Genomic DNA, 14,210 nt, shown 5'->3' on the forward strand with positions numbered 1-14,210 from the left:
TAATGTTTAAAAATATTCTAGAATTATCCACAAGCGCTCTACCTTTGACAAACCCTGTCTGCTCATAACCAATCAAGTCAGGAATAACTGTATTAATACGAAGAGCAATAACCTTAGCAAAAATCTTGCAATCTAAATTAATTAAAGAAATAGGGTGATAATTAGCACAAGAAGAAGGATCTTTATCTTTTTGGGAAATAAACATATCATGGCTTCAAGATAGGAGCCACGGGCCTCCTTATGAGAAATAAAGTAATGGAATAAAGAAAAGGTGAGGGAAGAGGAACTGAGAAAAACAAGAATAAAACTCGTCCGTAAAGCCATCCAGGCCGGGAGATTCCTCTTTAGGTAATTGAGTTAGGGCTGACTTAATTTCAGAGAGGAATAAGTATTTTTATAATACAGAGAAATCAGGAGGGGGGAAAAGGAGGCGGTAATGCTTAAAAAAAGAGATTCTAGGGCTGTGTCAGAAGGAGAAGATTCAGGAGTATATGAAGTCCTATAGAAATCCATGAAGCATTTTATTATTTCCTCATCCTCAATGATTAACACCGTCATCATCTATAATGTTAGTTATTTTAGATCTTTGAGATTTAACCTTCAAGTAGTTTCAAGCAGTTTGCCAGCTTTGTTGCGGCCACCATAAAATTCAGAATTCATTTTAAGTAGGACTCCAGAAGCATCTTCTGTTGATTTTCTATTAAACACAATTTAGCTTGGACTAATTTCTTGAGTGAATCCTAAATGTGAGAGGAAAAATAGGCGTGCTCCAATTGCTTAATAGAGGCTAACAAGGAAGCTGAATCTCTGATACATTGTTTCTTTTTAACCGCAACATAATCAATAATGAAGCCTCTAGCTGTAGCTTTAAAGGCATCCCAAATAGTGTGGAAAGGGATATCAGGAGTAGTATTCCTGAGAAAGAAGTCCAACAAAAACTCTTTGAAACGATCCAAAAAAGTGGTGTCCTTAAGTAAATAGTTGTTAAAATGCCATCTGTGAGGCTTAGAAGTCTCGGAAGGAAGATCTAAATTAATCAGAACAGGGGCATGATCGGAAATAAGAATAGACCCAATTTCAGCATTAATTTGATTAGAATGGAGAAGAGGACTTAAAAAATGTAATCTATTCTGAATGAAGATTGGTGGGAAAAAAGTATTCTAGGGTGTTGTGGTGAAATATCCTCCAAGCATCCACCAAACCCCTCGAGCATATCGTATTCATAAAAGTTTTTTGCATTTTGTTGGGGTATATCTATCAGTAGATTGTCTATAAGTGAAAGGATGCAGGACCTGATTAAAATCCCCTCCCACCAATAAGTTAGTGCCAGCACATGAATGAAGAGTGTGAGATATGGACTGCCAGAATTGTGAGTCAACACCAGTGGGGCAGTATATGTTAGGAAGAGAAATAGGGGATCCATTTAAAGTGAGATGTAGACGAAGTCATCTAACATCATCAACACTCTCCTCCTTTTCTAGAACAAGAGAAAAGGACTTGTGAAATAAGGTCACCACTCTATTTTTCCTGTCCTTAGCCGGGGGAACAGTAAACATGACCTACCCATTGCTGTTTGAGAGAGTTAATATCATTTTCATTAAGATGAGTCTCTTGGAGCATCACAATTTTACATTTCAACCTAGATAAATGAGTAAGTACTCTCTGCTTCCTAACAGGATTGTGCAGACCCTTCACATTCCAGGAAACTATACACACATTATTAGTCATTATAACAAAAAAAGAACATTAAATACCACAAATGCAATTTAGAACTGGTAAAAACTGGTATAAGTGAGATGAAAACATGCAAAAACTTGCAAATTCAATATATAAAACTGTAAGCAGGAAAGTGAATAATAGAAACCAATAGGAGAAAAGAGTTATACAGTAATAATGAACCAGAGCGAAAAGAACATTGGAAATATTCTGAAACAATATGCTGAATAGATTAAAAGAAGAATATAGAGAGAAACAAAAAAGATAAGAAAGGAGGGAAAGAGAAGGGAAGAGACCAGAAGGAGCAAATGCTAGAAGAAGAAGGGTTTATCAGAAACCGAGAAAAGGAAAGAAAAGGGACCAAGATCAGAGAGGAAGGGACAGAAAGAGGAAAATGCAAAAGAAAAAAGAAAGGAAGGGAGAGAGAGTAGATGATAGACAGAGAGAGCTTGACTAAGAGTATCATGTGGAGGCGGGGAGCCGCAAAAGAAAGACAGATGGCAGCGTCCGCAAGACATCCGGAAGCAACCAGAACCAATATCTATATGAAAAGATGCAGAACAGGGAGCAAAGTAAAAGGTAGCACAGGAGGGGGAACTGACAACATATCAAGGAAAACAAGCCACTAGCTGAACAAAGGTATCAGATGGGGAGGTTGACACTTACCAAGCATTGGGATCATCTGTAAACTGGAGGAACAGGGTGGGAAGGTAGGAGGTAATGAAACATCAGGAAAATGATTGGGTACAGAGAGGGAGAATTCTGTGGAGAAAAACGTAGGAAATGATAAGAAATAGTCTCCAAAGAAGATGAACTTAATCAAGTATCCTGCAAAGAAAACAACAAAATTGGACTAACGGCTGAGAAAAGAAGACATGTGACTTCAGAACATTAGAGTGTAAGAAGGATTGCACAGAAAATGAAAAAAGACATGACGGTAGCACAAAGAGGTTAAAAAGGCATTCCTCAGGAGCCTCCAAAGTCCATCTCATCGCCTTTATGGTGAGAGATAAATTGACGCAGATCTTCAGGATGATCGAAGGAGTAGGAGCATTTTTTGTATGTAACCTTAAAGAAGCAAGATGCCCTAGGCCGTATCTAGCATTCATTGATCAAAGCGCTGGACGGAGAGACAGGAATTCTTTGCGATGAGCAGCAGTTGGCGCGGGCCACATCCTGAGAAAAGAAAACTTTTTGACCAGACCACAACATCTGCTTTCTGAGCTTGGCCACCGAGAGGACCATTAACAGCTCAGTGTATTCCAAGAATAGAACAATTATCCCTCTAGGACGACCAACAGTTGAAGTGGAAGATTGCCCTCTGAAGATTAGACTGATGCAGTGTGCACTTTGCAAATTAAGAGTTGTGCCATCCTTGACACCAACCAACTTGGGGATGTGAATTCTCAGAAAGGCGAGCATAACAGACGCCTCCTTTCCGTCAGGAATACTGTAAAGTCTAAGGTTATTTCTCCTGTTGCGATTTTCTAAGTCCTCCCTATGCGTCTTGAGGAGAGCAATTTCCTTAGACATGGCTGCAACTTGAGGAATTACATCCTGAGTATCACTAATTCTCTGTTCCACCTCAGAAAGCGTAGATTCTAGATTGGACCATTTCTCTTCAAGCCTTTAAATGTTAGCATTGGTGTTGATCACAAAAGGCTTAATCAGCTTGAGTTTTTCCGTAAGGTACTACTCGGTGATGGGTAGGGGGGATTTGGTAGAGATTTGGGTTCCTTCTTCTGGCGCTTGGGAGAAGCAACAGTATTTGAGTCCTTGCAGAGAGAGGACATATTAGTTGAGGTACTCTTCTGTCCAAGGGAGGAAGAGGGCTCCATAAGAAAGAGAAGGTAGATAGAGTCCAGAGGTTGTCCAGTGTAGCTAAGGAGCACTGAGGAGAGGGCAAAATACCTCTAATAGTTACCACCACCAGTTAGGAAAGGAGCACCTTCCTCAGTAAAACAAAAGTCAGAGAAACACTGAGTGTGAGATGCCTCACAAATGGCTCAATAACACGCAGAGCAAAAGAATCTCCTCACAACTATGGATGTGACAAAATCTCCACAACCAGCTGATAACAAAAAGCCAACTTTATCTGCATGCCCTTGAGGGGAGCAATAGAAGCACAACGAGCAGACCAACTCCTCATATGTAGTGCAGTATCCAAGAAAAATGTATAGTTGGTCACACAGAAGACAAAGTAATAGTTGCAGGAAGAATGTTGAGTGGTGTGACATTTCCTCATTAAAGCCTTGGTTGTGGGGATTATAGGGGTGACGTGTGATAAGTTAAATAATTTGTATGTGTTTTAATTTGTTTTTTAATTCATAATATTTCTTTAATTGGTAATTAATTATGTTAGTTGAGGAAGAATAGAGATCCGGTCTAATTGAATCATCCCCAGAGTTTGACATGTATTAAACAAAAAGGAAAAAAGCTGAAATAATGGCTCAACTGGAAATTATGCCTTCACCTCAGCAAGCGTATCTTAAACAAAATTTCAAATATTGGTCTAAGGATGTATGTGTTGTGCAAGACAGCCTAAAAAGCACCAGTGTAGGAAGAGAGAGGCACAGTGCCATATCTCAGTAAATATGGTGCTGCTCTGCTCCCTACCTTTCATACACTGCAACACTAAAACATGGGTTACTACGCCGTATTGCACGACAAAGTACTTGGTATGGCTCTATATTTTCATGTGTACCATTTTCATGGTACGGGCTTGAGAGAGGATGTATTGTAAAATATTGAATACAAAAATATGAACCTTCAACAGTCAAGAGTAATAGAAATCGAATTGTGCAATAACTTGATTGATGGTAAGCATACAAAGGGGAAATTAGATTTACTATTCTTACTACATATCATTTTGTCACGAGAGAAGGATCCTTGACACATTCGTTCCTCAAAGTGAAAGACTCTTACTATCTTGAAAGTGTCCTTGACTCAATCTCCCCAACACTAACGAGAAAACTATTCCTACAGTGGAGGTATGGATGCCTCCCTCTAGCTTCATTTACAGCGTCATGGCAATTACGATCCACCACAGAACCATGCCCAGTGTGTGCTCACCAGAAAGAAGACGATGTTCATGCCGTCTTCTTCTGTAAGGGCTACGAGAAGAGCAGAAGATACTGGCTAGTCCCGCTACTTAAGAACATGGGCTTTAGAAATTTCCAACCTGCCTATAGAATTTTAAAGTCAGACCTCTCTCCCACTGTGGTTTACGCCCTCTCTAAATTCTTGACTTCTATGTGGTTCACCCGGAATCGAGCGCTCAAAAGACTTATATAATAGCACCCCTGAAAATTTTATTACTTTTATTGCACCTATGTTCCCTCTTTCTTAAAATGTTCTTAATCATTGGATCACATTATGTTTAATCTCTTTTACTGTGTACAAATACTATGCATCTTTTATGATCTGTGATCGAAATAAAGGTCTTTGAAATGAACATATCATTTTACTTGGAAAACATTGTGCACATCGATAGTGGCGGAAGTCGATATTTAAACGTCTAATTGTGGCGACACAACTTTGAGAGAAATTGAAAAACTGAAAATCCGTGTGCCAATAGCAAAGGTGTAAAAAAGAGGGGTGGAAAGATGTTTGACTAAATCGCATCTCAATGAACAATATTTGTTCTCGCAAACATTTACTTCCTCAAAAATGGCTCAAAGGAGTGTAACAAACACTCATTGGAGCCAGTCACTATTACTTGATCGCTTTGGTGTATATCCTTGTATTAACTGAATCAATATAGGGGTTTCAAACCACTTCAACCTTGACAAATTGACTCAATTAAAGGTATGCCTTTCTTCCAGTGTTCATTAGGAAACAACATGCCTCCGAGATTCTACTGAGGCGGAAACGTGCAAATTCGGGGCTGGAGGAGTTCAAGAAAGGGAACCTTGAGCGAGAATGCATGGAGGAGCGATGCTCATATGAAGAAGCCAGAGAAGTCTTTGAGAATGACGATGCCACTGTAAGGTCAAGTATATAGCACACTGAGTCTAGTTAACAATTGTCTTGTCTAAATGTCTCTATTCAAAGGACAATAACGTATTTTGATAAATTGTTCATGTCCTTGTTAGGTGATGGAGGTAATCCGTGTCATGACATAGTAGGGCACCATTCCTCTGTAAACTGCTGTCATAGATTTCGCATGCCAAATATGCCTGTACACATCCTCCATCTACCAGTTGTCCCAGTCCCCAAAATGCCATTTACTGTGGGTGTTACATTATGGCAGTGGGAACCAAAGTCACTCTGAACAGTACAGCAACCTCCCCTTTGTATCCTCTGTACCGGACACAAGCTGTGACTGGACCTTCCACCATCCTTGGTGGTAATCTGTGTCCACTGATCAGGAGATCAACCTTCCTCCCTCTTTTTGATAAAAACCAGTCCCCAAAATGCCATTTACTGTGGGTGTTACATTATGGCAGTGGGAACCAAAGTCACTCTGAATGCCATTTTAGTTATTGAACCATGGTGGTCATTAGTGAACTATGATGGAGTCAAATAGAGTCAAGATGTGTATTTCATTGAGGTGAGGGTGGATCTTAGGAGACACAAGAGCATGCATTCTCACAGTTAATATGCAATCATACCCCGCAGATGCCCCTTTGACTGTAATGGGCAACATACTAATATTTTAGGACTTGATTCTGATCTCGGTAGAAAAGCCCTCCGGAGCGCTTTGCGAACGAAACGTGCTCCGGGAGTCCAAACGAGCAGGTACGATGCTACCGTATGCTTATGGACTCAGTTCGCTCGGACTCCCATTGAACTCTATGGAAGCCTGTGTACAGACGCGTACACAGGCTCCCATAGCAGAAAAGGGGTGGGTGGGGAAAAGTGTACACCGGTGTGCCCGCCACACTGTGCATACCTGGATCGGGGGGACTCATGGGCACACCCTGTGACAGATTCAAAGGGCCCCAGGTGGCGGGGGGCTGCTACTGCCCCCGAAGTACGCTTCAGACATTTCATCTCGCTGAGACCGAGTCGAAGCGGCTGTCTGAATTGTGCATTGTACTCACTTGGTTGGAATTCGGCTCCATAGCGTGGCACGATTCAGCTATAAATGAGTCGTACAGAGAGGTTCGGGTCCCGGAAATGATTTGGTCGGTGCGTGCGCTATCTTCGCATCGTATTTGGTCATCCAGACCTGTGTACGATTCGTCGTAAAAAAAGGACTACTAATTGGATCTGGGAAAGTCAAATCCGATTTGTAGGCCCTCCAAACGGCATCGGAATCGGGCCCTCAATGTGTAGGATAGTGTCTTATACATGGTGAGCTGCCTCAAAGTGTCTGCAAAGGCTTGGGTCACCAACTCCCCAGAAAGAAATGGAACTACATGTGATTCTCGAATATAGAACTCGACATAGAAGCATAAAACTAGCAAATACACAGTTCTGCACAGAGATAATATTATTTTGTTAGTTGGAGACATGCATGCATAACAGGCTTGAGCAGCTATTTCAAGTTTCCGATAGTTTATCTATCTTGTAAAGATTGCCTTTAAGCTACAGACATTGCTCAACAGCACAGCATGGTTTGCAAGAAAGACAAATGATCACTGTGGGCCTTCTTCATGAAGGGCACAGAGACATTGTATTGTATTTAATTGTATTGTAATGTAATTGCATTAATGGAGTGCCTAATAGCACTGATAATGCACCTTTACTTGGGGAATGGTAGTATGCTTGTGTTTAGGGGTGGTCAGACAGAAGTGTGTGTCTCTGATGTGGCCTATGTCGGTAGTGTTTCAGTGTTGTCCTTTACAACCATAGTATAACCCTATTGTGTTTTTGTCACTGCACCTTGAAGGATAGTGAACTAAAATGAGTAGGAGATAGGGGCCATATGGCACTGTTTCTCCTACCACAATTTTCCATACTTTGACATTTTTTATTTCAAATTTCCACAGTTTCTGCCTAAGATGTATCTGTTCCATTCTTTCGGATTTTTAAAGTCGATATTTTCCTTTATAACATTTCAGCGTTTGTTTAAGTGTCATTTTTTTCTTGTATGAAAGAATGGTCAGCTTGCTGCACAGTTTATCTTTCTTTTTTGAGAATAGCTTTACAGGTCTATCTGGATAAAATGGTGGCCTTGTGGGTGATGCAATATAGAGAGACCTAGGGCTACTCTTAAATATTTTTTAACAGCGTGCCTAATCTAAGAATGAAAAAGAAAAATATATATAACATAAGATAAACAACGCACAAAGTGTATGTGAAAGAAAATATAGTCATCAATGATTTTATTTTTGTTTTTATATTAATCAATCATTATGTTATTAAGCGTAAAATCAATTGCATACTATAAACATAATATCATTAGGTATGTCATCAATGACCTTTCATTCATCTTCCATTCGCATCAACAATCAAATCAACACATACACACTATGAACTAACTAAATCAAATGTGATCGACAACAATATATACAATACAAATAATGCCTAAAGTGTACATTAGTCAATATTGAAACAATCCTATTGGCAACATTAAATTATTGTTGTGGCTAGTTGACAGGCATCTTCGCTTCCAAATTCATCTACACACACTTCGGCATAAAAGCTCCTTCTTCCGGAAAGCTACTAGTTACCACTGTATAAATACTTGCAATCACAGGTGCCTAGTTAGATTACATCAAAGAATTACTTGAAGATGAAAACTACAATAGTTCATGATTTGTCACCGCCGATCTGTATACCGCATTGAAGAAGCACCAAAATGTGCCCAGAAGCTGTAAAGCATAATGATTTAAAATAATAAATATTTATAGAAAAAGCAAGAAAAATAATAAGGTTGAAGAACTAAAGAAAGCACTAGTGTTCTGAATACAAAGATAAGAGAAATTGAATAGACAAGATCCTGTACCTCTAAGATGGAATAATCCTCTTACCCTGTATATGTTGAGAATGATACAATAACCTCCAAAAATGTTGTATTCATGGGCTTGGACCTAAATGAACGGCACATAAATATCTGTAGGTGGTCAAAAACATGTAGATGTTGTGAACAATTTGTAGTATGCAACAAGGAATGCTGAATCAATCTCTGTTATGTAAAGCAAAAGGACAGAATAATGAAGACAGTCTGAAAGACGGCTATGGCACTTAAGTCTGAATTAGCATGAAAGGAATGAGCAAATATATCATTCAGAATGTCAGAATATTAATGAATGAACATTGTAAAAAACCAATAACAAAAAGCCATCTGAAGAGTTGTATGATGTGACTATAAACTCGAGAGGGTGGTTAAGACCCTTATTAAGAAATTACCAAATTCAAATCCTTCTCACTCAACATATATAATATGCTGTAATGCAGAAGTCACAGTAGAAATAAAGATAAAAAGAATTTAACGGGATCAAAGGTTTATCTGTTCCCGGGTGTTTGGTGATCGATACAAAGTCCACAACTGTAAGCAAAAGAAAGAAATTTAAATTATTTATTTACAAAGTAAACCAAAAATGAATAAAGAGGGAGGAATGGATCTTACTGCTGAAGGATTATGAAACAACAGGTGGAAATTGCAGGAGGAAACTCCCAGCAAGTGGTAAAACTGTGGCTGGAGTACATGATTGATGATTGGATGGGGCAGGCACCGGCTACGGTTTAAAAAAGAGAATGTATGTGATAAACATATTAACAAACGCAACATGGGGAATGGGTAAGCGACTGCAGCTGTAAAGAGTACCTCCTAACTGGCTGAAGTAGTTACCGTTACTACTTCTTCTGTGCCACTGTAGCGTGAGTGTTAACCTCCAAGACCCTGCGCAGCTAGTGGTCCCCATGTTTACGGAGTCTGCACCACTATGGCCTGGGTCTGGGCAGGGGCCTGCTGCGGATGTAGTCTGCGTGTCCTGGGTGGCTTGCACTTAGGCCAAATACTATCTTTATGTGGATCATTTTGTGCAGAATATAGACATGGTGCAAAAAAGTTACATTATGTAAAATAGCTGTGTGCTCACAGCCATAGACCACTCTCTGACAGCTTCAATGCACAGTCCATTCTCCATTTACCTTTACAGTCTAGGGTGTTTTAGCAATCTTTTGCACCAAATATTGGTGGGAAATTCCCCCACCCCAATAGTGGCATATAAAGTATAGTGCATGGGTTTTGAAAATAGTTCGACAATCAAGGAATAGCATCAATTTGTGCATAATTACTTTTAGCAGTTTGCTATATTGCAAAAAAGTGTTTCTGTGAGATATCAGATATTATCTTTGCATCCCTATGGCATAGCATTTCCATGCAGAGTAATGCTCAAAATTCTACTAACAGGAAACTCGATGTTTTATTCATTCCGTTTAGGTGCAAGCTTCATAACTCCTTGTTCCACCGGGTGTATTTTTGTTTTGATAACAATCTTTTTTCTTATGCCGCCCCTCCTTAGGGAAGGGGCATTATCTATAATTGTCTTAGGGAAGAGGTGAATGATGGTCCTGTGAAACATGCCTTGCTGCATGTAGATTAGGGGCCAGATGTACAAACCTTTCATTTAGCGCCTCGCAATTTGCAACTCATTGCGAGCCGCAAATTGTGAGGCGTTAAATGAAATGTACAACAGTGTTATCACACTCTTTTGCGATTCCCAATGGGGTCGCAAATTGCGAGGCTCATTAAAATGAATGAGTCTCTCACAATTTGTGAGCCCATTAGGAATGTTAGCCCTCCCAGGGATGGTGACCAGCTGGTATAAGTAGACCACCATGTCTGGGACTGCTTTTGAATAAAGCAGCTTTTTTAAATTTTCAATGCAGCCCGTTTTCCTTCAAGGAAAACAAGATGCATTTACAAAAAAAGAAGTTAAACATTTTTGTTCAATTTTTATGGTCAGGCAGTGGTCCCTGGGAAAAAATATTTTTAGAGACAGTCACAAAGTGGAAGGGGTCCCCTGGGGATCCCTTCCAAATTGCAACTGCAGTACCATTATTGAAGAGGGTGGTAATTTGCTAGTGTTTTGCTACCGCAATTGCGTTCACAAAACATTCACAAATTACATCGCAGATGCAATTAGGAAGGGAACGCTTCAAGACTGCTGCAACACTGCCAGAAATCCCTGGCAGCAGCAGTGGCACAAGGACGGCCTGACCACCCTGGTCATGAGTCTGTCAGTATGTAGACCGCCAGATTCGTAATAAGGACCTACAGTTGTTGAGATTAGGCACCATAACTATTCCCTCTTCACCTATGGATTCCACAAGAATGCCCTTCCATCACCTACTGCAGTGAAACTAAGAACCTTCCTGGATGTGTCAAAAATCCTGATGACAGGCTGTCTCCCCTAGGATTCTTACTGGTGCTGTACACCATAATAGCCTTCCATACATTCTCTTCCATGGGAAGCTTAGGGATAACCAGTATATCTATATATATAAAAACGAAAGTATGTCTGTCTGTCTATTTGTCCTTTATGCATTACTACACCATTCATCCGATCGCCATGAAACTTTGGGAGGTTGTTGAGTACACTCCCGCGAAGGTTTCTCTCAATTTAAAAAAAAAAAAATCGAACCCCCAGGGCCCTCATAATCTTTCGAATACTGAAATAGACAGCGAATTTGCGAGCATCGTCGACAGTTATGACCCCCAAATGGAAATCGATTGGTCAATCTACATCACAAGCACGAAAGAAAAAGGCATTACGAGCTTCAGAAACAGACGAGCAACGGGAAGCAAGATTAGAAGCTGTTCGAATACAAACTGCTCAAGCCCGCAATGCTGTTCGAATACAAACTGCTCAAGCCCGTAATTCTCAAACGAACGAGGAAAGAGAATCAAGATTGGAAGCCGATCGAGTACGCACTGCTCAAGCTCGTTCTTCTCAAATGAACAAGCAACGAGAATCAAGATTGGAAACAGATCGATTACGCACTGCTCAAGCCTGCGCGAATGAAACAGGAGAGCAACGGGAATCAAGATTGGGAAACGATCAATTACGCACTGCTCAAGCCCGCTCGAATGAAACAGGAGAGCAACCAGAATCAAGATTGGAAGCCAATCGAGGACGCACTGCTCAAGCCACACTTAGAAATGTTTTAAAAAATAAAATAAATAAGTTTCAATAACAATGACACAATGTAAATTTAATGTTCTCATAACGAGTTTTCTTTCTTCAGAGATCGCAGCAACGCGCGACGGGTAAGCTTGTGCTTTATAAAACTCTGCCTTTATTAAAACTCACAAAGGATTATACATGTTTTAAATGTGTTTATTGAAACTGGTGTAACTATTTCCAAAGTCCTAACCTTTAAAGGTTTTATCTAACTTTGTAGCAAACAATGAAAATGTATTAAAAACAATGCACGTTATTTTTAAATAGTCTTCTGCAACAAATAAAAAGTAGCTAAAATTTGTGTTTTTTTATTTTGGGTGGCAAATTTTGTCCAGCTCCTGGCCAATTTTACATACTTTTTCTCCGTGATCTGGGCAAGGCCCTAACTGACGACACCAAATAGTCACTGGCACTGACTGAACAACATCACCAATGAGCTTATAAAACTCAGTGAAAGACTTAATATATATACATTTAAAATGCAATACTTTTGCCCACAGACATCAGCTAGTCAATTTGAGAAAACAAAACCATTTTGTTGTCAAATAACGAGTAAGCTGTGTGGTGAAGGGAAAGGAATACCCTTTAAGGAATGGAATTTTTAAAATGAGCCTAGCATAATTGTTTATCAAAATTCCAAGGAGCCTGCTGTAAATTTTGGAGGCACTGCAACTGCCATATTTAAGAAGGTAGCTGAGAAGTTCAATGAGTTGTCACATAAAAACATGGCAGTTTGGAGGTTGTAAAGCACACATTTGTATAAACAGTGAAGAGTACTCAGAACTCACATGATCAAAAACATATCACTAATGATGAAATATGAGCTAAAAGAGGATTTAGGGAATCCACATAAAGTATATCTTTAGACCATACAGACATCTCAGATTGGCGTTTGTGCTTTGTGATCCCAAAAAAGCTTATAGTAAGTTGAGAATATGCATCAACTTGAAAGACCTCAATAGACAGTTATAGATGGATCATTATTTGCTTCCTCAATAAATGAAGTGATAACTACTTTGTACATGGCTCAAATGTCTTCTACAATAGCCCTTTCATTTGCATTCTTCCAAGTAGGGTTGTTTGAAGAGTCACATCACACCCTCCATCACTCCTGAGAATACGCATCATTTTAAAAGATGATATTTAGTCCGGCTATCACTCTTCAATGGGATGAGTTTTGATTTTTTGGCAAGGCAAAAGAAAGCCTGACCACAAATTGAGCAAGTTCTAAAAATCCTTCAGGAGAAAGTTCTTTAGAATGAGACAGAAGAAATCCAAATTTATAGTCACTGCTAATTTTGTGTACAAATACTCAAAAGAATGGGTTACACCTAATAAAGGGATGGTTGGAAAAGTTAAACTGCCCCTTTATAAGATTATGAAAGTTAAGTTTGTGTTACATATTTCCAAGAAAGCTGCCATAGAGGTATTATTAGGATGTGAGGCATGAATGGAGTAAATAGTGTGTGGAGGTGTATATGGAATTAAAATACTACTACTTACAATGTTAACTTCTTACATTATTCACATTTGACATACAGAGGAGGACAATTCTGACCACTGATCCCAGTGGGTACAGAGTGGAGACAACCTTAGTTTAAGAGAGGAAAGACAAAAACAAACAACTGTTTTTTCTTGTCATTCATTTAGAAAAGGCGGGTTTGTATTATTCTATAACCCAGGAGGCCCAGATTGTACGTTAAATTTCATGTATTACAAGATGTATGTTTCGAGAATATCTTTTAAACTGGGTCTAAGATTTAGATATACCTGATCTCTATTAAAGGACAGATCGGTAAGGCTATGCCACACGTTTTGAGGTGGTTGTGTAATTAAAATATAATAACCATTAGGAAATATCTATGTCAGGAAAGAAAAATGTTACAGCTGATTGCCTAGCTACAAAAACATTCACCTGGAGGATGGAGAGAAGTTCAATCCTAGGAAATTGAGACCTGAGTGACATTACGGTCCTTATTATGAGTTTGGGGGTCTTGGAGCAGGCAGCCATGTCAGTGCCCCGCTCCAAGACAGCCAAACCATAATGAGACCGCCTGCTGGATTCTGACTTGAATCCAGGTCGGGCAGTCCTGTGGCAGCTCACCCACGCCAGTGTGGTGATAAGGCTCAGATTTGAGCCTTAGCAAGACAGGGTAATGGGAACCCCATTGCACGTTCCTGCAGGGAATGGACTGCAGGAACTGGGAGTGCATGCATATGAAGGACTGGGTTCTTTAAGACCCAGCGGTGCCAGGGCACAACACCTGAAACCTTCGTGGGTAACCTGCTCCGGCGTACGAATGACAGAGACACGGGACACTTCCTTCGACGTCAAAGATTCAAGGTTTATTTGCTGCAGGGAACACCGAGATCACGACAAGTACACAGCGTGCAACTTGGGGAGACTGCTTCAAA

At 39.9% G+C, this 14,210-nt stretch overlaps 1 protein-coding gene across 1 annotated transcript in view; it reads left to right on the plus strand.

The window, feature by feature from the left end:
* Positions 1–14,210, plus strand: part of LOC147697733 (coagulation factor X-like) — a 239,371-nt gene that overhangs the window by 20,108 nt on the left and 205,053 nt on the right. The window contains exon 2 of the mRNA XM_086934405.1: positions 5,541–5,701. Coding sequence (XP_086790531.1) covers positions 5,541–5,701 — 161 coding nt within the window. The remainder of the gene's footprint in view (positions 1–5,540; positions 5,702–14,210) is intronic.

Source organism: Lissotriton vulgaris, chromosome 8 (assembly GCF_964263255.1).
Source record: "Lissotriton vulgaris chromosome 8, aLisVul1.2, whole genome shotgun sequence".
Lineage (NCBI taxonomy): Eukaryota > Metazoa > Chordata > Amphibia > Caudata > Salamandridae > Lissotriton > Lissotriton vulgaris.